The 23,502-nt window shown below is 47.5% G+C and overlaps 1 protein-coding gene across 1 annotated transcript; it reads left to right on the top strand.

The window, feature by feature from the left end:
• The first annotated feature begins 284 nt into the window (after positions 1–284).
• Positions 285–23,078, top strand: LOC119432786 (uncharacterized). The gene is made up of 4 exons (XM_049671152.1): positions 285–526; positions 1,674–1,911; positions 10,829–10,907; positions 21,252–23,078. Exons 1-4 carry the CDS (start codon positions 450–452, stop codon positions 21,404–21,406), a joined length of 549 nt encoding a protein of 182 aa, XP_049527109.1. The 5' UTR covers positions 285–449; the 3' UTR covers positions 21,407–23,078.
• Positions 23,079–23,502: the final 424 nt, after the last annotated feature.

The raw sequence follows: 23,502 nt of genomic DNA, 5'->3' as shown, positions 1-23,502 counted from the left end.
TTACTATAACCAGTTTCTAATAACGACCAACGTGGTTCCGACCTAAAGGATTCCATGCCTAGGAAGATATGTTCCGACATGTTTCCAGTGGAGCGGGCAACACGCGACAGCTTCCCCGGTGCTGCAAGTAGCTGCGTGGGACATGAACACGAGACGGTCTTTGTGCATGGAACTACTGAGATGGTTAAAGGGGAAAGCCCAATCAACATCAACAACTTTCGCGCGACCGGTGCGAAGCATGCCGCATTCTATGGCAACGCCTCCTTTTGGTTGGTCTTTATTCTATGACGTTTGGCCGCAGCTGTGACGCGTTTGGCCCCGTTTGGCGAATGGTTGCCTGTAGCGCTGAAGGCTAAAGTTCATTGCTGTTGGCCCGTTTGTTCCCATATAACGTTTGCTTTCTGTTAACGTCATTTCATTAATACATTACTGTCCCGGTGCAGCTGTAAATGGATCCTAGAACTAAGGAAATTTGTACCGTACTGAAAACCTACCCCGATTTTCCCAAGAAAGGTATCTTATTTTGGTGAGTGAGATAGCTTATCCAAGGTGTTTTCTCGTAGTATACTGTGCAGCTAACCTTTGAGTAATAGTGGACAACTTACCCTTTTATTCTTATTCCGTAGGTGGTGAATGCGTAAATTAATTAGCCCGCAAAGAGAAGCTATTTTCCGTTGGTTGTAAGCGTGCATCATCGGCATGTGTTCATCGGGAGGGAGCAAAGGCATATCAGTAAAAAAAGGTCAAACGTCTTGAACTGTTGCACGTAGCTGTTGCTCGGGGATGCCGTAAAGCGATCAAAATACTCGTCTTCGAAAACTAGCAACATACTGAGTGATCTGGAGTACTTCATGCTTAATCAACGCAACAACTGTTCAAGTCTGTTCTTCGTCAGGGGTCCTTGCAGGAAGTTGCTGAGAAAGCTCGTGAAAGAAAGTGTGTTCCGCCCTGCTAGTCGAGCGTCCATAGAATGGGTGCAAGAATGGTACCTTTGAGCGGGTATGTTGGGTCGAGTATTGCGGATGGTCACACCAGCTGCGAGTGTATTATCCGCGCGCGAAAGTTCTTAAAACCATACCTGTCAACTCTCCCGAATTTTCGGAAAAGTTTACGAATTTGGGCTCGTTTTCACAATTCTACAAAAGTTCCCTACATTTTATGAAAAATTTTGTTCGTCAAAATTTTCGCTTATCCTTCTCTGAAACTATTCTCCGAAATCTTCAGACAGTCAATGGACAACAGGGGGATACTTGCTCCGTGCAGGTTTAGCCATACAAGTTTCTATACCCGGTAAAATCGGCGACATCAATGTCGCTGCCGAAGTCACTGTTACCCCAAAACGTGCCGCTTGTCAGTTTAATGCTGTTCAGTTTGTTGCTGATTGTTTGCACCCTATTAAGTTAAATCATTGTAATAAAATGTGTATGTATCCCACAAAAGGTCCATGCCCAGGGCGACCGAAAAGAAAATCCGGAGCAATGTAGCGTATGGCACGCTCCCCTCCCCTACACCCATATACATATCTATGTTCTGCAGAGTCTAGCTCGAATACTCATTGATGGTAGGTATATTCTGTTCCTGTGGCATTCTGCAGTGTATTGCGAGTAAAAAGCCAGTGACCTTAAAATATTGTTAATTTGTGGCTTTATTTGTTTTTGTTTTTCCTCATATAGTGATGTAATGCCAATATTTCGAAAGCCAGATGTCTTTCGCAACTTGGTGGACCTGTTTGCTGAGCGTGTACGCAGTTCTGTGCCCAATGTTCAAATCATTGCCGGCATCGAGGCACGAGGTTTTCTCATGGGGCCTGCTTTGGCACTGGCTCTAAATGTGCCATTTGTGCCCATTCGGAAGGCTGGAAAGCTACCTGGCAATGTGAAGTCTCAGGCTTACTCTTTGGAGTATGGAGAGGTACCGCACACCATTATTGAGCTCTCTCTCTCTCTGATCCATGTTTCACATTGTTTGGGATTCCTAAGCTTGCGCCTTGAAACACAACCACATGAAGTCAACAAACAATGAAGTCAAGGAAAGCATAGTGGAAAATACTTGGGATTTTTATTTGAAACGTAGAAATTGTAGGTAAATGGAAAAGAAAGTGAAAGCCAAGTCCTCTTCCACATTACGTGTGTGATTCTCTACCAATTGAGCTAAGGTGACAGCTGTTCTCCCATCCACTTTCTTTGGTACTTGTGAATGCATAGAGTTTCGTAGAATAATTACTAGAGGGAACTCTGGCACTATTGTCTACAGGAGCTGCAATGAGGGTGGTTCAGCCAGCATGGGAATTATGGGAAGTACGTGGATTTGCCTAAACTTTGTCCTTCGGGCTTCAAACGGCTTTTGTGACTTTGTAAACTCTTCATTTTCAGCAAAGCACTGCGTAATGAATAATTGAATAAACATGAATAACATTGTCTGACGGCAGGATTCGAACACAGGACTTCAAGCACAGAAGCCTGATATTGAAACCATTACACCTCCCCGCAGGGGCGTCTGCGCAAGCAGGCGTTTGGTGAGTTGCGCCACCACGTACCCGAGCACACGAGGGTTGGACCCTCCCGCGTGTAGCCGTGCGCGGCTTAGCCGTGTCCGGGGAAAGGGGAATCCTGGGGGTTGAGCCGATGCCGGGTGCTTGGACCTTTACGGCCCCCCGGCGGAGGCAACACACTCCTTTGGCCTCTGCTTCACGTAGACGGCACCCTCGGACTGACCCACCCGGGGGAAATCGGTAGTTGCCTTTTCCTGTCTCTCTCTCCAATCTTCGTCTTTCTCTCTCGCCTTTTCATCTTTCCTGTCTTCTACTATCTTCTATATTACTTCCGATCTTCTTGGCAGCGAGGGTTAACCCTGTGTGAGTGGCCGACCTAGGTTATCTCATATTCGGTTATAGTGGTGACGTACGGCTGGCGTGCGCAGGACTTGTTTTTATAAGACCTGTGGCGTCCCCTTGTTGGGCTCCACGGTGGGCGGCTGGCGTTACTGCCGAAAACTGCAAATTTTTTATGGATAGTTCCTTTCCCAAACTCTCCGATCGCCCTCAGAAACGAGGGCGCACCGAAGAAGTATTTAAATTTTTTGGTCGCAACACTGAGAACTTTCCCCGATATCAAGTAATACACTGTGAGAAACCAGGAAAGACAACGAGAATGATCTCGCCTTTCCTCGTTTCCAAAAGTCTAACTCAGACAATTGGCCCAGGCTATAAGGCAACCAGACTAGCAAGTGGTGACCTTCTTCTGGAACTTCACGACAAAAAGCAACATGACAAACTATCTAACCTAGTGTCTCTCGGGGACATACCCGTTTCAGTTACCCCACACCGCACCATGAACACCATCCGCGGTGTGATTTCCGATGATGATCTCATGGAGCTGACCGAAGCTGAACTTCTGGAAGAATGCAAAGAACAAAACGTTATCAATGTAAAACGAATCAGAATGAGGCGTGATGGTAAAGAAATTGACACGAAGCATCTAATACTCACATTCGGTTCCCGTGTGCTGCCTAGAAACCATCGAGGCAGGTTATATTAAACTCAGAGTAAGGCCGTACATCCCCAACCCTCTCCGTTGCTTTAAATGCCAAAGATTTGGCCACAGTTCACAGAACTGCCGAGGCCGTCAGACCTGTGCAAAATGCAGTGCGAATGAACATCTCTCTGAATCATGTGAAAACTCTCTCCACTGTGTGAACTGTGATGGGGAGCACGCCGCATACTCGCGGTCGTGCCCTACCTGGAAAAGAGAAAAATAAATAGTAACAATCAAAGTAAAGGACAACATATCATTCAAGGAGGCACGTAGGCGGGTATCATACCTGCCCAAGAACACCTTTGCCGATGTGGCGCGTCAGGGGGCAGCGACACAACGGTTTCCGGCGGCTGTCCGGCTCACACGCGGTGAGCTGCCAGCGACGCCATCCGCCCCCTCGGCGGCTGCAGCTAACACTGCTCCGCCATCTCAGAACACGGGGCCATCGACCTCCAGGCTGGTGGCCTCCAGGGCCTCGTCCCTCGAGGCGAGGCCTTCACGTCAAACAAACCGCTAAGAGCGCGTGTCCAGCGCCTCGCAAGAGGCTATGGACACAGCAACCAGCCAGACGGCGCCACTAGCGCCTAAGGAGCCGCGAGAGTCTCGCGATCGCTCCAAACAAGAAAAAAACCGCATCACGGCGCCCGGAAAGGGCTCTGTGAAGTAATTCCTCTTTCTTAACACACAGCACAAAAACCACATTCAACATGGATACACAAATATTACAGTGGAATGTCCGAGGACTCCTCCATAATCTCGATGACATCAAAGAACTCCTACATAAGTATAATCCAAAGGTGCTGTGTGTCCAAGAAACACACCTCAAACACACGCAAACAAATTTTCTCCGGCAATACGCCATTTTTCGTAAAGACCGCGATGACACAGTCGTGTCTTCCGGTGGTGTGGCTATTGTAGTCGACAGAGGTATTGCCTGCCGGGAACTAAAGCTTCGTACGCCCCTAGAGGCAGTTGCTGTCCGAGGGGTGTTGTTTGACAAGCTGGTCACTGTCAGCTCCCAATTATCAACTACATAAAACGGAATTCCAAAACTACATAAATGAACTTCCGGAGCCATATATAGTTGTCGGAGATTTCAACGCACATAACACTTTGTGGGGAGACTCACGTTGTGATGCGAGAGGTCGCCTAATTGAAAATTTTCTGTTCTCTTCAGGCGCATCATTACTTAACAAGAAAGAGCCTACGTATTACAGCGTTACACATAACACATATTCATCCATTGACCTAAGTATAGCATCGAGTACACTAATGCCATACCTGGAGTGGTCCGTTCTCAAGAACCCCTTTGGGAGCGACCACTTCCCAATTATGCTAGGCTTAACAGAACAAGATAGATGCTCGCCACACGTTCCCCGATGGAAGCTTGACTCGGCTAACTGGGAACTTTTTCGACAAATAACATATTTAGGCCGGGATGACATTGCCTCCTTTAACATAGACGATGCTGTGGCGTATATAACAGGTTTTATCATTGACGCTGCTGAAAGGTGCATACAACAATCTAATGGACTGGCTAATAAGCGTCGCCTGCCATGGTGGAACGAGGAATGCCAAAAAGCACGTAAAAAGCAAAACAAAGCCTGGGGATTGCTTCGCAACTCCCCAACAGCTGAAAACCTGATAAATTTTAAGCAAGCAAAGTCGCAGGGAAGGAGAACGCACAGACGTGCTAAAAGAGAGAGTTGGGAAAAGTACATCTCCAGCATAAATTCGTACACCGATGAAACGAAAGTCTGGAATAGGGTAAATAAACTAATAGGCCGGGAGTCACATCCCCTACCCTTAGTAAGTAGCCAAGGTGATAGCCTGGAAGACCAGGCGGATTGTCTAGGTGAACACTTTGAATATGTATCAAGTGAATCGCACTATACAGAAACTTTCCTGAAGTTCAAAGAACGCGAAGAGCGGCAGCCCCTTAACCGCAAAGGTTCTCCGAGTGAGGCTTACAATCGACCATTTACCTTAGCCGAACTTAAAGCATCTCTCACATGTTGCAACAATTCGGCGCCAGGTGGCGATCGTATTACGTATGAAATGGTTAGATACCTACACCCTGAAACACTGAAAACACTCCTGTCTCTTTTTAATGCCATGTGGGCGGCTGGGTGTATCCCGTCCTCATGGAAAGAAGCCATAGTCATCCCGATACTTAAACAAGGCAAAGACCCGTCCTTAGCCAGCAGCTACAGGCCAATAGCTCTAACAAGCTGCCTGTGCAAGCTGTATGAGAAAATGATAAACCGGCGTTTAATCAGTTTCCTAGAAAATAACGAAACACTAGACCCCTTCCAGTGTGGCTTCCGAGAAGGTAGGTCGACAATAGACCACCTTGTTCGCATCGAGGCAAACATCAGAGATGCGTTTATTCATAAACAGTTTTTACTTTCTGTATTTATAGATTTAGAGAAAGCGTACGACACGACATGGCGCTTCGGAATTCTGCGAGATCTTTCTGCGATGGGGGTCCGCGGTAATATGTTAAACACAGTCGAAAGCTACTTGTCTAACCGCACGTTTCGCGTAAGAGTGGGCAATGTTTTATCTAGAACATTCACCCAGGAGGCTGGTGTGCCACAAGGGGGCGTGCTTAGTTGCACACTCTTTATTGTAAAAATGAACTCCCTGTATACAGTTATTCCACGCAGCATGTTTTATTCTGTGTATGTTGATGATGTACAGATAGGTTTCAAATCATGCAACATTGCTATCTGCGAACGACAGGTACAGCTTGGATTAAACAAACTGTCTAAATGGGCTGATGTAAATGGGTTCAAAATAAACGCACAGAAAAGTACATGCATACTCTTCTCAAACAAAAGAGGCGTGACACCGGTACCAAATCTCACGATCAATCGAGAGGAACTATCCGTGAGCAGTGAGCATAAATTCCTGGGAATAATTCTAGACTCGAAGCTTACCTTTATCCCCCATCTTAAATATTTGAAGGCAAGGGTGTCTGAAGACGATGAACCTTTTAAAAATTTTGTCGCGCACAACATGGGGTAGTGACCGAAAATTCCTCCTGAACTTGTACAACAGTCTTGTCCGCTCACGCCTTGATTACGGAGCTATAATTTATAATTCTGCAACGTCAAGTGCATTAAAAATTCTAGACCCCGTTCACCATCTGGGCATCCGCCTCGCGACCGGTGCTTTCCGAACAAGTCCGATCCAGAGCCTCTACGTAGAGTCGAATCAGTGGTCACTTCATCTGCAGCGTTCATATAGTAGTTTTACATATTTTCTTAGAGTACACGCGAACATTGAACATCCCTCTTATTCAACCATAAACGACATGACCACTGCCACACTCTTCGAAAATCGACCGGCATCGAGAAAACCGTTCTCTTTGCGTGTGAGGAATCTTAGTGAGGAAATGGGTGTTCCGTTGCTTGAACACTGTCTTATGGCTCCAGCGAAACTGTTACCGCCGTGGCAGTGGCAGCTCATAGAGTGTGACATATCATTCGTAGAGGTCACTAAGCACGCACCAGAGGCACATATCAAAATGCATTTCCTTGAACTCCAGTCCAAGTACACATGCACAGAGTTTTATACAGACGCTTCTAAGTCACGTGACGGGGTGTCGTATGCAGCCGTCGGCCCATCCTTTTCGGAATCCGGTGTACTCCACCCGGAAGCAAGTATCTTTACGGCTGAGGCTTATGCACTATTTTCAGCTGTGAGGCGTATAAGGAAATCTAAACTTCAAAAATCAATCATATTTACAGACTCTCTAAGTGTCGTAAACGCTTTAAAGTCACCCTGTAAACAGAAAAATCCTATACTCATTGAGCTCTATTCCGTACTGTGTAGAGCGTATGTATCTAACCAGCATATCATTATATGCTGGGTGCCTGGCCATAGAAGCATTGAGGGTAATATGCTAGCTGACCGAATGGCTACGTCAATAACATCGCACGCCACCAATCCTACAGCTACTGTTTCTGCAACAGATTTGAAACATTTCTTGCGTAAGAAATTGCGAAGCCATTGGCAACGCCTGTGGGATGAAGAAACAAATAATAAGCTTCACTTGATTAAGCCACAGTTAGGTTTCTGGCCCTCCGCAACGAGAACACGGCGAACTGATGTCCTGTTCTGTCGTCTCAGAATAGGTCATACATTTGGCACCCATAGTTTTTTGTTGACCGGGGATGAACCACCAACCTGTGGTAGATGTGGTGAGAGGCTAACCGTCCTCCACGTTCTCCTGGAGTGTCGGGATGCCGAAGCAGATAGAAAAAAACATTTCCCTTTAGCTTACCGCTATCATGTCCCTCTGCATCCCAGTATGTTTCTTGGTGAGGAACCGCTGTTTAGCACCAAAGCAGTCCTCGCTTTCTTAAACGACGTGGTACTGCATGTTATAAGCCCAATAAATTCATAGCACATCCTCCCTCCAGAGGATGCTGCTGTGATAGTAGTTTTGTATAAGCACATGCCTCCAGGCCCTTGTGGTTCAAGGGCTCTGTTTAGGCAGTAGTGCTTCTGTCCAACTACTACATTTTAAATATTTTAAATATCGTGTCACTCTTTCTCAATGCATTCTTCATTTCATAGTACACCTCATTAGTCATTTGCATGATCTTAGTACCTGTATATTTTACGCACTTTACAGCGATTATTTTTAGGCCCCTTTACAGCCACACTTCATCAACTTCTCAGAATTCATCGCTCCACTGCACACTCACAAACACTGGCATGGCGCTCTTTGGCCATAACTGGCCCTTGCGCCATAAAACACCACACATCATCATCAAACCATTACACCACGCCCGCATGCATCGACAAGTCACACAAAACGCCCTTATGAATTTATCGCGGGCAAGCCAGTGCCAGGTGCGCTTCGATTTGGCCACCTCGACAAGTTGAACCGTTGCAATTAGTAGCGATTGTGCGTGTTTGCAGCGTCTTCCGCACTTCGAAAAGTATAGATTGCTCTGAAATTTATGACAATGAAGGTATTGTTACGATTACCTTAGAGCTGCGATGCCTGGCCATGTGTAGTCAATTCTGATTTACTTTGAGCGGCCATGCTCGGACCACGTGCAAACACATGGTAATCGGCGTGCTTAACGATCTCGTTCGTCAACACGAATAGACGTGTCAGTCGCGAGGGTCAGAGACGAAACCTGTCGTGCCGCCCTGCAACCCTTCCTCCCCCGCTGAGGACGTTCACCCCACTACGGTCACCCACCATCTCTAGTTCGCCTGGGTTGCCCTGTCCTGCAGTGGGAGAGAAGAGAGGGGGAAAGTGCCCGGATGGTAGAGGGTATAAGAAAGCCAGCCAGCAGCCACGTGGAGAACACTTTTGCTTTGCCCTAGCGTGCACGTGCATGCACGCTGAACTTTTCCTGTATGTTTTCTTTGGAGCACACCGCTCACTCGTAACCATGTATTAAACTTCTGTTGCTAGTTTTTGCGTCGCCTCGTCTTCCCTGCCGGACCCTCTCCAATGGTCAACCTGGTTAGAGTTCCAAGCAGACGCTGTTGAAGGTACCCCCAAACTCCGGCCCGTAACAGTGTATAAAGCGTAATAAACAAAGCCACAAGAACGTTTGAATCCACAAGCACGAAGTTCGGACAAGTCCATGTACTTACCATCATTCCCATGGCGGCTGAACTATTGCAGCGCCACAATTCCCTCTAGTAATTATTCTAGGAAATTCTATGTGTGAATGTATACAAGATCTGACCCTGGGAGTGTTAGAAAGTGCCATTCATGGCCATGGCAGCTGATGTAGAATATATTTAACCGCACATGTCATGTAGTACGCGAACTTAGTGGCGGGAACGTTGACCAATAAACCCTCGCATGCTACCTGAAGGCATCAAAAATGCAGGAGTCGGTACCCTTGCTTTGCAATGAACAAGAAAAGGAACTGATGGGCTCGATTCTTTTTTAAAACAGAACCACATGGCAGCGCCTTGGCCATGAGTGCACTGGCTAACACTCCCAGGGTCAGACCTTGTTCACCTACAGAAATACCAAAGAAAGTAGATGGGCGGATAGTCGCCACCATAGCTCAATTGATAGAGCATTGGACGCATATTACAGGAAGTGTGGGTTCCAACTTGTCTTTTCTTCCACTTTCATTTCTCTTTTCTATATTGTTTCAACATTTCAATTAAAAAAAAACAGTAATTTCGTCGATACTTTTCTTGGCTTTATTGTCTGTTAGCTTCATGTGGTTGTTTCTAGCATTTATGTTGAAGTTTCAAGTCCCACCACATGCGTGGCCACAGCTGTTTCTGGTCGGTGTGATTAGTATACCATAGCACACCTGGCACTCCAGAGTTCCTTGAAGGTAAAAAAAAAAAAAAAATCAAAGCCCCTTTCTTAAAGAAAGGTGGTTGAACACGAAGCTTTCTCCCATGCAAACTGAATGAAAGTGAAAGTCCAAAGCCAACGACCACGCAAAGAACCCAAAAAATGCTGAGTGACCCGATGTGATGCATATGCGATTTGATTGCTTGTTTAGGATTGTATTTTTTGAACGTTGAAGTTGAATGAAGACACATTTCATTAAGTTGCATAGCCTTTATTTTAGATCATGTAGCCGTTGATTACACACCCACACTTTCACGGACGACTCTACACTTGCACAGTATTGCCTTTGTCTTCGCTGTGGTAGACAGTCAGGGGCTCTACCGTTGGCAATACACGAGATCAGCCTTACTGGCAGAATTGCGCTCGCGCTTATGTTTGCGTACGACAGCCTCTTCTGCCGTGCGCTGCACCCACGGCCTATCCATGGTGACGGTTGGGAATTCATTGCGTGGCGCGCGTAATGCAATGCAGATATATACAGTTTGTCTAGGTAGCGTGGCGTTGCAGTTTACATTGTTCTTATCAACACAACTGTGAATGTAAACTGTAGTGTTCTATGATATGTATGTCGTGCGCCGCTTACTCCCAGTTGTCCAAAACACTAGAGCCCTCAAAATGCCGGAGGATCCATTTTACGCAGCCCATTGTCAGGTGCAGTGTGAGCTTGCATACTTTAAACAAAGTGTGTACAGTACACCTCAAACTTACAGATAATGCTCAATTGGTGTTCCAGAACTTACTACAGCTAGCATTGAATATGCAGGCCTGCAGGCTAGTCACTTTCTTGCCACCTTTATCTTGGAAAGCAATTGAAATATGAAAGCCCATTTTGCTTGAATAGTAATTTTGTATTCCATGTAAGCTTGACGCATACCGTACGAATTGTTCTGCCCAGCTGAGCAGGCAAGTTTCTTTTTTTCAATTGTTTGTTTTATAGGACAAATTGGAAATGCAAGTCGAAAGTATAACTTCTGGCCAGAACGTTGTTCTTATTGATGACCTCTTGGCCACAGGTGGTAAGTATGATTGCTCCCATCCTTCTAAAGGGACAACAAAGTTGAATAGTAGGTTAAACTGTATCGGTAAACTATGCTTGAACTGAAAAAAACCACTCTTGCCTTGAAAGGAGGCTAGGTAAGCCCCCAAAAAAAAAGATGCTATAATGAAAACAGGGAGTGACACCGCCCCGATGTTCCTGCACCAGCGCATTGCAACATCATGGATTTTGACAGCTTCTGCTCTGGTCTAGTGTTGGTAAAGAACTACAGTAAAAGCTCGATGATACGATCACGGCTAATACGAATTTCTGGATGATACGAATTTTTCTGTGGTCCCGGCCGAGCCCCATTACTTTGCAACGTGCTAGAGAACGGTTGTTACGAATCGATTTTCAGCCTGCGTCGGTTGATACGAATAAACGCCGCCCCACCGACGGCCGCGAAAGAGAACAGCGCGTAGTCACGCGCTTTCTCTCCTTCTCTTTTGGTACGGAGGCGCGGCGCCGGACAGCGCGGACTCCGCGACTGGGCGCGAAGAGTTTGAAGCGGTGGCGCTTTTGTACTTTTCCTCCTTTTCTGCGAGCCGTCAGATGGAGTGGCTGCTGCGCTTCGGGCCGCGTTCTTCGTGTTTGCGCCATTTTGCCTAGTCGCAGCGAGCCATGTCTCGCAAGCGGAAAGCACTCTCCTTTAAAGAGAAATGAGACATTCTTCGAAAGGTCGATGAGGATCCCAAGAGGAAGCGGACGGAGTTGGCTAAGGAGCTAGGCCTCGCAACGACAACACTGAGCACAATTGTTGCACAGCGAGACTATCATGAAAAACGTGCTTTCGTTCAACGTCAACGCGAAGCAAGCGAATTCGAACACGCTTATTTCGAACATACCGCGCACCGACAATGCTCTTAGCAGCGCGCCAAATCACGCGGCGGCGCCTCCGACCGGCATTGCTCCGACACCGCCATAGAGTAAAAGCTCAGGAGAGACCCCTCAATGCCGCGCGCAAAGGAACGGGGGGGGGGGGGGGGGGGGGAGGAACCCGCGGCGGAAATTTCCTTCTCTCTCAAATTACAAGGTCACCGTTTCTACATCGCATCGGAACAAGCGTGTACGTGCCGACTAGAGTGTCCTAGACAACCGTATTCTAGCACACACTAGTGCCGACGTCTCAGCCACGCGGATAAAATGGCAGTGAACCCTTCTCCTCTATTTTCTAGTCACATGTTGACTTTGCACGCTGCGGCAGCAGTGCAGAGGGAAGCAGCGGCGGAGGCACAATCGGGCCAACGAAACTGCCACGCCCGCAAACGCTCGCTTCCCGATAACGGCAGAAAACGAAACTTCAGGGGGCGGCTAAAATAAGCTGGCGCCAGCACGGCGGCGGGCGCGCACGGAGATGTGCGCACGGAGTCGAAGGTGAGAGAGCTACGAGGGAGTTGAGAGGGAGGGCGAGGGGAGCCACCGAAGCGGCGGAGTTGATGCGGCCAAATCCGCTTCCCTGCCGCCCTCCTCCCTCACCTTCGACGGTCTCCGCGCGCACCCGTGTGCCGGCGCCGCCCGCTCGCTCCCTGAAGCTTCGTTTTATTGCGATAGCAATTATATGGACACTTCAACCGAATTTCTGCCGTCGTCGTCGCCGTGAGGTTCCCTATAGATAAAATCTTCGCCGCGCGCCGTATGCCCGAGCGGAAGCGTGCGGGGACGCGCGCTATCACGGAGAGCGAACGCACTCAATCCCCAACGCGCAAGCAAGGAAGCAGGAAGCCAGCAGCCGTAAAGAGCGCGGGGGGGGGGGGGGGGGGGGGACTTCTACTCCGCCAACAACCGCGCTCGTCCGCACAGTCTCTTATCTCCACACGGCTCTGACCTTTATGCGCCGTGCATTCGCCGCTCAGTTTCCGTTGAAGCGATAGACCGCACGTACCTTTACCTTCGCCCGCTGCGGGGTATGCTTGCTGCCTTGCTGCTGGCGTTTTGACAGTCGTTGTCTGCAGTCATTCAGTGTGATCTATTCGTGTTTGTTTGTGCGCGCTCACACCACGCTTGTTCATTCAGTTAGTAATAGTCGGGTCACATTTTCCAACGCACGCTACACATGCAATGCTGCCCGGATCGGCAGTGCAGCGCTACAGGTGTGTCCCTTCGCACGCGCTGCCCACGGGAAGCGCTTCTCATCAACACCACCGTTTCACACGCGCCTTCTCGTGGTCATCGAGCCTCTCTTCATGTCGGTCTACTTACGCCGCAGCACACCTGCTTACTTAATCAGCTCATGTTTACTACAATTCATATTGCTACCAAAGCTGCTCACCTTACTTCGTATGACATTGCTGTGTTGCTATCGCATTCATTGCTTCGCCCTTAGGGCGAAACTGTGACATTTTTCTGTCGTTATCGGGAAGCGACCGTTAGCCGGCGTGGGCAGTTTCGTGGCCCACGCTTGCTATGCGCTTGCGCGCCGCGATATTTCACGACTCGCACCGTTCGTGCATCGTGCTATGGTGCACGAATACTTCAAAAATATGTCCTTTTAATTCGAACAAATTTTCTGGCCCCTTCGAGTTCGAATTATCGAGATTCGACAGTAGTTTTAATTGTGTTTCGATGATGTGAATTTCGGCTAATACGAATATTTTTCGTGACCCCGTGAGATTCGTATCATCGAGCTTTTACTGTACATAGCATTCTAACGGAACCAAAGGCACGGCCTAGAAAGTTTTTCAAACTCTTCCTGCACCGAAATGGCCCTGTTACCAGGAGATCATTTGATATTGTGGAACATCATGCTCATTTAGCAGCGCAGAGGTTTGACACAAAATTCAACAAAGATAATGTGAGCCTTTATTTTCGCAAGTAAAAATCAAGGTTTTGAAAGGACTTGATCAGTGCAAACAGATCTAGTGTTCATCCTTGTGTCCCTTTAATGCTCGGCAAGCAAAACTTTAGCATCTTTTAGTGGCCTGTTTATTGTTTTTAGGGGCGAAGCTCCTTAGGGTGTGGGTCGTTTCCTCCTCTGTAGTAGTAGTAGTAGTAGTAGCAGTATGTAGCCACCTCTAGTTTATGAATTGTTCAATAGATGGCGTTCAGTGTCCGTAGCCACTAGAGTTACTGTATATGCTACCAAAGGTAGCAGAGTTGCGCGTCCGATTTATGAACGCCGATCGTGCCTCCATTGGCCGAACGCCATCACGTGGGTTCCAAGCAACCGTGCACTGAGGAGAAGCTGATGCTCCGGCCAGTTTCTTGTATTTCCCGCCGCCGCCGCTGCAGCGAACTGGATTGACGCAAGTTAACGCTAGCCAAGTTCAAAGCGAATCTGGTCGATCTTGGCGTTAGCTGTTACGTGCGTGTCAGCTGCGGAACAACGCAACGTGCGCAGCAGATCTCACAGGTGTTCAATCGTAGTTTCATCGAAATTCCACCGTAATCAGACAAAAACAGCTAATATTGCAGTAACCAAGTGATTTCTACTTCGCTGTTGGTGTAAATTTTTGGCAGTGGCGTAATCGTGTTGCTGCCGAAAACTTACGCCAGCAGCGAAGTAAAATACACTTGGTTACTGCCGTATTAGCTGTTTTTGTCTGTTTGCGCTCTGCGCCACCAGATGGCAGCACCATATAGGCCGCTCACGTTTACGGTTCCGCCAACAGGCCCCAACGCTCGGTCCGCCTGCGTTTACCCGATAACCGGACAAGCTAAACCTCTCTAATTGACCGGGTGCTCTGCTCCCAAGTGCACCAATCGCTCGGAAAGCGGAAAGTTCCGAGACGGTGCACAGGTAAACACACAAGTCCAAAAAACAACTAATATTATTCGCGCTCCATCTCACGCCGCGCGTTAAAAATCAGCAGTGCTTTTTTTCTTCTTGACTATTTTATCTAGTGAGCTGTTTCCATGCGCTTTGTTTGCGATTAGACGGAAAAGCGGTCCACATGCGATGGAAAAGCGCCCATGGTCGACCGACGACACGGTAGGCATGTCGCCTGCAAAAACGGAGTTCGGCTTCACCACATAGGTTTGGTTGCTTGCCAGGCAAGATGGCGGACCTATACGCAACTCTGCTCCCGTAGGGAGCATATACAGTAACTCTAGTAGCCACCAGTAGTTTTATGAAGTGTTCACTAGATGGCGTTCCGGTTCTGGTTCGACTTTGCGCGCGCGTTCGGTGCGAACGCGGGCAAAACGCCGACAGCGTCAACAACAGTTCTGCGCGTTGCTGGTGCTGCTGCATGTCCAAGTTTATACAGCTGATAAAACTACCTTGAGTCGACCCCATGGCTGCTTCGCATACTACTCAGGGTTCCCATACGGGAAGATGGTGTAATTTTCTCTCTCGTTCCCGACGCGCGCTCTCTTTATCTCTCGTCCGTAGCTGTGGTTTACCCGAATGATCCCCCGGTGCTTCGCCCACTCATCATCATTCACTTCGTGGATATGCTGTGATTTTTTTGATAACCCTAGCTGGTAACAAGTTGTTGGTGAAAATCGCTTCAAATGGGTACAGCTCAGCTGTTGCCACTTTGTGTGCTTTAACCCTTTAAGACGCTGTGTACACAATTGTGTACTTCAAGAAAGTGCGTCAACAGCAATAGCAGTGATAAAAGTAATGGTACTTAAAGTTTGTTGCAGACATCTTGAAACTGTTCTGATTGGAATCGTGTTGCAAGTTTGAATAACAGGTTCAAAACGTTTCAGTAAAACGATTGGGAAGGTAGACGGTTGTGTGTACTTGCTCGGTGGGAGTATGTCGTATGTAGTGAGTGTACTCCTTTCATTGTTTTTTACAGTGTGTTACATCGGACATAATTTTCAAGTGCCTAGATGGGTGCTTTCCAAGCCTGCTAGATATGAAATAGTTGTTCTCATATGTAATGTTCCATGTTCTGTAAACTTGACAAAACTCACCAAAGAATTCCTAATCTATTCTGCAGCTGTATGCTTTGTATGATGCAGAATGCAGTGCAAGAAATGCAGTGAAAGTATGTTGTCAGTCAACAAAATTCACTGGCGTCTGAAAGGGCTAAATAAATATTGTGCAAGCTGTCCTTGTCATGCAGTCGGTCTGATCTGCTGGACATGCAGACAAGATTAATGTATGTTTGGGAAGACAGTTCCTGCTGTCTCTTATTTTTTCTGCTTACACCATGCATTCAATGACAGCTTGCACGCTAGTTTTTTTTTTTTTTTTTGTCACATTGTGTGAATGTTCAAAATACTTCTTTTTAAAGTAGTTTAACCTCAATAAAACATACATAGATATAGAGAAATAATAGAGAAGAGCATCGTTTAGCAGTTGTGAAAGGAACGCCTTTCCGCGGTCTCTGAGCAGTACACGAGGAGCACCATGGCGTAGAATAATGGCTTCAAAAACGAAGTGAGCAACTTCCGAAGCAGAGCCAGTAAGCACAGAAGCTGTCTCAGCGTAGCGCGTCAGATGGTCGACGGCAGTCACTATCCATCGATTGCCAGCAGTAGTGAGCGGAAGGGGCCCGTAAAGGTCGATCCCAACAACCTCGAACGGGGCTGCGGGGCACGGAATCGGTTGTAATTGGCCGACAGGTGCAGATGTTGGGAGTTTGCGACGCTGGCAGGGAGAGCAGGAACCAACATATCTGGCGACGCTAGCAGAAAGGCCAGGCCAATAGAAACGACTTCGAATGCGGTCATAGGTTTTATGGAACCCAAGGTGGCCAGCTGTCAAATCATCGTGAAAGAAGGCGTTGAGGACATTAAGTCGACGAGAGAGTAGTAAAACTGGCACCCAGCGTTGCCCGTCAGGATGGTAAATACGCCGATGCAGCATGCCATCGTCCAGCTTAAACTGCGCGAGTTGGCGACGGAGGTGCGCGTTAGGTGGACGAGAAGCCCCAGAGAGGTGATCTATGAAGCGTTGACAGCACGGGTCAGCCAGCTGATGAGAGGAGAGTGGCTGATCATCGTCGAAAGGCAGTTGGTACATTGAGGACAGGGAGGAAACCGTAGCAGTGTCGGTCGAACTGGTGACGTGCGAAGTGATTGCAGAGGCGTCGAGTGGGGCCGTAGGAAGCGGGCAGTGAGAAAGAGCGTCGGCATCTTGGTGTTTCTTTCCAGACTTGTAAATGATTTCGAAATCATACTCTTGGAGGCGTAAAATCCAGCGACCCAGGCGTCCAGACAAGTTCTTGAGCGTGGAAAGCCAGCATAAGGCGTGGTGGTCCGTAACCATGGTCAAATGATGGCCGTGGAGATAAGGGAGAAACTTCTGTATCGACCAAGCAACAGCCAGGCACTCTTGCTCAGTGATCGTATAGTTCTTTTCGAAAGCGCTGAGTACACGGCTGGTGTATGCAATGACTCTCTCTCGCGAAGAGTTGTCGCGTTGCAGAAGAACAGCACCTATACCGCGGCCGCTAGCGTCTGTGTGTAGGAGTTGGTGCATCCTCATCAAAATGGCAAAGCACAGGTGCAGACGTGAGGGCGTCCTTCAAGCGTGCAAACGCCAATTCGCATTCCTGGGACCACAGAAAGGGTACACCAGAAGCTAGTAGCTTGTGTAATGGAGCTGCAATGGAGGCAAAGTTCTGGATAAAGCGACGGAAATAAAAGGTGAGGCCAAGGAAACTGCGCAAGTCTTTGGGTCTGTCAGGACGAGGAAAGCGAAGGACTGCAGCAGTCTTGCCAAGGTTCGGCTGAATGCCATCCCTGCTCACGACATGACCCAGGATCTTAATGGCTTTGCTGGCGAAACGGGATTTCTTGGTGTTCAGCTGAAGACTAGCGCGGGCGAGGCACATCAGAACTTCATCCAAGCATTGCAGGTGCGGAGGAAATGTAAATGAACAAATGACAATGTCATCCAGATAACAATGGCAGGTCTTCCATTTCAGGCCACGCAGCACGGTGTCAATCATGCGCTCAAAAGTCACAGGCGCGTTGCAGAGCCCGAAAGGCATTACATTGAACTCGTACAGTCCATCGGGGGTTGCGAACGCCGTTTTTTCTTTATCGTCTTCGTGCATGGGGATTTGCCAATAGCCAGAACGCAGATCCAGGCTGGAAAAGTTTGATTCCCTCCGCACCTTGGAGGGAATCAATGACGTCGTCAATGCGAGGCATAGGGCAGACATCTTTTCGAGTTATCTTATTGAGCGCCCGGTAATCGACGCAAAAGTGCATGAAGCCATCTTTTTTGCGGACCAAGACAACAGGAAACGACCAAGAACTAGCCGAGGGGCGAATTACCTTGCGTTCCAGCATGTCGGTGACGTCTTCGCTGATTTTCCGTTCGGCTAGACAGTAGCGCACCCAGGATCTCGGCCAGGGGGGGGGGGGGGGTTGACAGTCTGCCAATACCGTCTAAACAGCACTAATTTCGATTTCTTCACGGGAAATTGTCAAAAAATGCGCTTTTTGCGAGTGTGCAGACGATTGCGCGTCTTACATCTTAATCTTAGTTGCAGTACTCGAATGCGCAAGGAAAGAAAAGGGGTTAAACAAAAGGGGGGGTTAGGTCGGCCTCAGGGGGGGGTTACAACCCCCGAATCCCCCCCCGTCGGTGCGCCACTGCGGCTAGAGACACACGGTATGGGCGGCACCGTACGATAGATGTGTCATCTGTCAGAATGCGATGCTCTGCAATGGTTATTTGGTCCAACGTCGACGAATAGACGTCGAAAGAATTAGCGTGCTTTTTCAACAAAGCCAGCAGCTGTTGTGTCTGCACGGGTTTCAAGTCAGTGCTGATGACTGCTGTAAGGGTGGCAGCCGAAGAAGAATCACCAGAAGATGGGTCCCCAAAAGAGACGGGTGTAAGTGGCAAGACGCAGACAGGTTCCAGATTGGCGACGCATGCAACGGTTGTGCATTGCGGAAGTAGGATTTTTTCTGGTGTTTCGTTTGTGGCAGTGACCAGTGCAGATCACTGGTGGAATCTAACAACTCCTGATGTAAATGCTATATGCAACGGGAAGAAGGGAACATCAAGACGTGACCATGGTCAATGTCGTTGGATAGGAGGGTAACAACTTGGTTTTGTCCTGGGAGTAGTTCCGTATCTTCCGCAGCGGTCAGGTGAAATGGCGTGTGGGTTTCTTCGCCAAGCAAGTGTTCGGTGTTGGTAAGGTGTACCACATGCTGCCCACAACAAATAGCAGCAGATGCAGAAGATAGAAAATCCCATCCCAAAATCAGCTGGTGAGAGCACGGGTATAGCACAGCAAGCTGTATGTGATGGAGAATGTCATCGGTAAGTACACGTGCAGTACAGAAGGTAGAAGGTCGAATAGTGTTCCCTTTGGCTGAAACCAGCGTGGGACCATCGTAAGGTGTCATAACTTTCTTTAGACGGGAACAAAAATGAGCATTCATAACAGACAAAGCCGCACCAGTATCCACTAAAGCATCCATGGGCACCCCTTCGACGTACACACGAATCATATTGGACGGGAGCGCTGGAGGAATTTCAGTCTTGTTTGGTGTATGCAGTTGTTCCTCCAGAAACTGCATCGCTTAGTTTTCTGCGCGAACAGTAGAGGTAAGTGAGGCAGGCCAAAGTGGTGACGATGAGCAGCAGAAGGGCGATGGGGAACGGCATCTGGCTGAACGGTTAGCGCCTCGTGCTTCAGGTGATGCAGGTGCAGATGGAGAGCGCTGCGAAGGTGAAGAGTAATGCCGCCCTTGGTAAGAGGCCCCTCTATAAAAATTGCGCTCACACATATCGTAGCCCCGACACTCGTCTTGCTGGCACTTGCGGCAAAAACGTGATATGTTGCCGCGATAGCCGCAATAATAGCACGTAGGACGAGACGGACGCCAAGGGGGGTAGTAGGGGGTGTTCGGTGTACCGGGTGACGGTGAGGTCAGATGGGGCCGATGAAGGCTCTGGCAGTGATGAAGGAAAGTGAACCGTGGGCACAGTAGCAACCGACGCGTAAGTTGGTAGCGGCAACGGAGAAGTGAAGTTGCCGAGAGGCTTGGCAGAAACTTGCGCGTATGTCGGTAGTACGGTAGTCGGTAATGCGTGAGGGACAGGAGCTTGTACTGACAAGCGCAGGTCAAGGATGCCAGTGCTTCCCTGATTACGTCACGCAATGACGCACCAAAAGGCTGGCTGGAACACATCGAAGGTGAGGGTAACCTCATCGATTGCAACTCTTCGCGTGTGAGCATGCGTATCAGTGTACGTAGATTGTGGTCCACCATAGAATGGGCATCGTCAATGTAGGGCTGTAGGCGGACAGACTCGAGCTCATCGAGGCACTGACAAGTGGTGACGACGTTAGCGACGGTAGCCGGATTCTTAGTGGTGAGGGCATTGAAGGCAAGAGTTCCAATGCCTTTGAGAATGTGGCGTACCCTGTCCGACTCCGACATAGAAGAATTCACACGTTGGCAGAGTGAGAGGACGTCCTCGATGTAGGAGGTGTACGACTCGCCCAGGTGTTGTTTGCGAGCATCGAGGCTTTTCTTTGCGAGAGTGGACCGAACGGCCAGTGTGCCGAACACTTCACGAAGCTGGTGCTTGAAGCGAGTCCAGTCGGTCAAGTCGGTCTCATGGTTAAAGAACCACGTCTTTGCCACACCAGACAGATAGAAGGAGACATGGCGGAGTTTATGAACATCATCCCAGTGATTGGCAGAACTGACTCGCTCATAATCGTCCAGCCAGTCTTCAACATCCTCTCCGCGAAAACTAGCAAAGAGATGGGGGTAACGCTGGGGGCTGTTGATGATAAAGGAAGGAGGCACTTGCGATGTCGGAATGGTGGCAGTAGGGGCGCCAGGCTGCACGTCCTGCGGCATGTTAGCTGACGGTGGGCGCAAGCGCCGACCTGAACGAAGCTCCAGGAGGCAGACCGGACGGCCAGAGGACGTAGGACCGAAGAGCACACTCCACCACTTGTGACGTCTCAGTTGGGATGACATTTATTAGGCCCGGGAGTTCGTCAGCGAACCAGCGTAGAACATAGGCGATGATGATGCTCACATATACAGGCGAAGAGGAGGATAGGTAAAAGTGTGAGGATGATAATGATAACATACAGATGAGGAAGATGTGCGTAATAAACGCCCACAATATAATAAAGCAAATCTAAAGCATTTCATGCCAATGAGTCAGTATGTAGCAAATATATGCTTATAACGAATGTTGGATATAAGGCAGGTATTTTGGGGTCTATAAGGAAGGTACTTTTGTGTCGGACACAACTTCGATATAATGAGGTTTTATATATCTGCAATAAAATGAAGCATGATGACATCCTAAATGGTTAAAAGTGTGAACGAAATGCACCAGGGATTTATTATGTTGGCAATTGACTGCATTTACTTTGCTGTTGCTTCATCAGTGAAGAATCTGATTTGAGATTGCTGCTTGCCTTGCTTTCAGGGAGCATGAAAGCTGCAGTCAATTTAATCCAGGCTGCAGGAGCCAGTGTAGCCATGTGCCTTGTCATTGTGGAAATTGAGGAGCTTCTTGGTCGTCAAAAATTGAATGTCCCCATCTTCTCCCTGATTCCATTTTCTGCAGTGGTGAAGAGCTAGCAAGTTGTTTTATTCCAGCAGTGAAGAGAATACAAAGTGCAATTACTGAATTCCTAGGCTGCTACTAGTTTTTTAGGGCATTACTTTTGTTAAATCAACTATTCAGAGGCTGTTTGTCAAATACAGTAATATACAACTGTTAATCACACATTGAATTCTTGGACAAGCGTGTTTCGATTTATAAAGTGAAAAGGGCATATTATATGAGATAAGCATTCCAGAAACTTTTGAATGCTTCCTTGAGTTGTGAAAGGGGAACAAGCGGCCACTTTCCAGAACTATGTCACCCGTTCTCGTGGCCTGGAAGATTAATAAGCTTTCAGCCATTTGGCAGACTGGGATTGAATGGTAGCATTCTTAATTTAAGTGATACAATAAAAGAGTTGTTTAGTATTTTATTAGAATTCCTTCAACGTAGTCCTAAATTTAAATTCAAACATCAATGGTGCCCCTCCCCATGCATTTTTCTTCATAACCAATTTTTACAGTTATAAACAGTGCGTTATGTTAGTTGCTATTACGACTTTTGTAATGTACATTTTGCTAATAAAAACTCTATTTTGCAATCTTCATGTTCTCATGCTGATGGAAATTAGTAAAATTGTTGCAGTAATTTGATAATTTTGTGTTAAAAGAATTACATTGCATCAAAAATGTAATGCCACGTTTGTGTTAATTGCAAGCAACAGCCCTGAAGCAGTTTTCTAAAAAATATAGTTGAAATAAAGTAATGCTTATAGGACATCACCGTCTTTTGTACGAGGAGAGAGGATGTAGTAGAGGAGTGTTTTTCCCTGTGAACCTTCAGGGGGGGGGGATTTGCAGGAACTGTTCTTGATATGTGCAATTGATCATTTATGCAAACCACATGCCAGACATCTGGTAAAGAATTTATGATGAACCAGCCTTAGGGCTTTGACTGTCTTCAATTTGATGTCAGCAACAGCAACCATGTTTTGGCCATGCAGCATGACTTTTTTTATTGCGACAGCACTTGAGAGCTCGAAAGTTGGTTTGCTGTGTCTGTATGTCCACATTGGCGGTGTGTAACCGGCACTGTGTTGTCCGCCACCTCCGTGCCATAGGGCGACAAAAAAACAACTTTTTCCATCACTAGTGAGATTTAAACTCGTGTCCCTGGGGCAATGTGCAGTTAGAGTTTGACATGCTAACCAATGCACTATCGCACAGCCTTGGCACTTGGTAATTTGTGCGGAGTTTTGTTCCTCACACAGACTTAGAGTGGTAGCGTCTGTGCATGTGCTTCAAAGGCCACAAGAGGCAAAACTGTACTGAATTGGGACAACATGTGCATTAGGAAGTTGTTTCGGAGCAGATGGCGGTGTCTGCGGTGAGAACCTGCTGCTGTTGCGTAAGTAAGCTCGGAACTGGGTGTATTGCTGAAATCTGCTGATGTCTGCTTTTATTTCAGGTTTGGAGTGATCTATAGAGCTTGTAAAACAACTGTGGTACTTACAAATAAGTGTGTTTAATTTGTAATGAAACCAACACAACCTGGTTCTCTGGGCATGTTTTTTGTTGAAAATGTGAATGCATTTCTGGGTGTCCTTGACTGATGTGTCGGTGGTTCAAAACCTTTGTGAAAGATTGCAGTCTGACCCACTGTATTAGAGTAAATATTTCAAAATAAAATCTATGACATGTTGTTTTTTCCGTTTAAGTGTAATAAATGCCATAACCCATTAGTTAAGTCTCCACTATTAATGTATGAAGGAATGGCAATGTGTTGCAAGCATATAAAAATATACAGCCACTCTTTCTGCTTGCCCGCTTCCATTCATAGTAGTCCACTCTTCACTGTGGAATGCCAGATTCTAAGCTGAACTGAGCTTCATTTGAAGGCAATTTATGCATACCCCTGGTCAGTTTTTGGAGTATGGGATCAGAAACAAGAAAGACAGCAGATTTCAGCAACTCCACCAGCTCAGAACTTTTTTGCTGTGACAGCAGTTACTCCTCTTTAACTTTTGCCAGACAACCTTTGTGCGAAATTCCTGCAATTCTAGTAAGCTCTCCCAACTCTATACAACGAATACATGAAAGCCTTGGCAGCATGATGATAGAATTACAATAAT

Source organism: Dermacentor silvarum, chromosome 1 (assembly GCF_013339745.2).
Source record: "Dermacentor silvarum isolate Dsil-2018 chromosome 1, BIME_Dsil_1.4, whole genome shotgun sequence".
Taxonomy (NCBI): domain Eukaryota; kingdom Metazoa; phylum Arthropoda; class Arachnida; order Ixodida; family Ixodidae; genus Dermacentor; species Dermacentor silvarum.
The sequence above is the reverse complement of the archived record's forward strand: the minus strand, read 5'-3'. Positions and strand labels throughout refer to the sequence as shown.

What these genes read in the sequence shown, in the direction of transcription:
- LOC119432786 (XM_049671152.1), top strand. Translation starts at nt 450, where the DNA reads ATGGATCCTAGAACTAAGGAAATTTGTACCGTACTGAAAACCTACCCC. An exon ending in AAGAAAGGTATCTTATTTTG is followed by an intron (nt 527 to 1,673) that starts GTGAGTGAGATA and finishes TTCCTCATATAG; the next exon opens with TGATGTAATGCCAATATTTC. An exon ending in ACTCTTTGGAGTATGGAGAG is followed by an intron (nt 1,912 to 10,828) that starts GTACCGCACACC and finishes TTTGTTTTATAG; the next exon opens with GACAAATTGGAAATGCAAGT.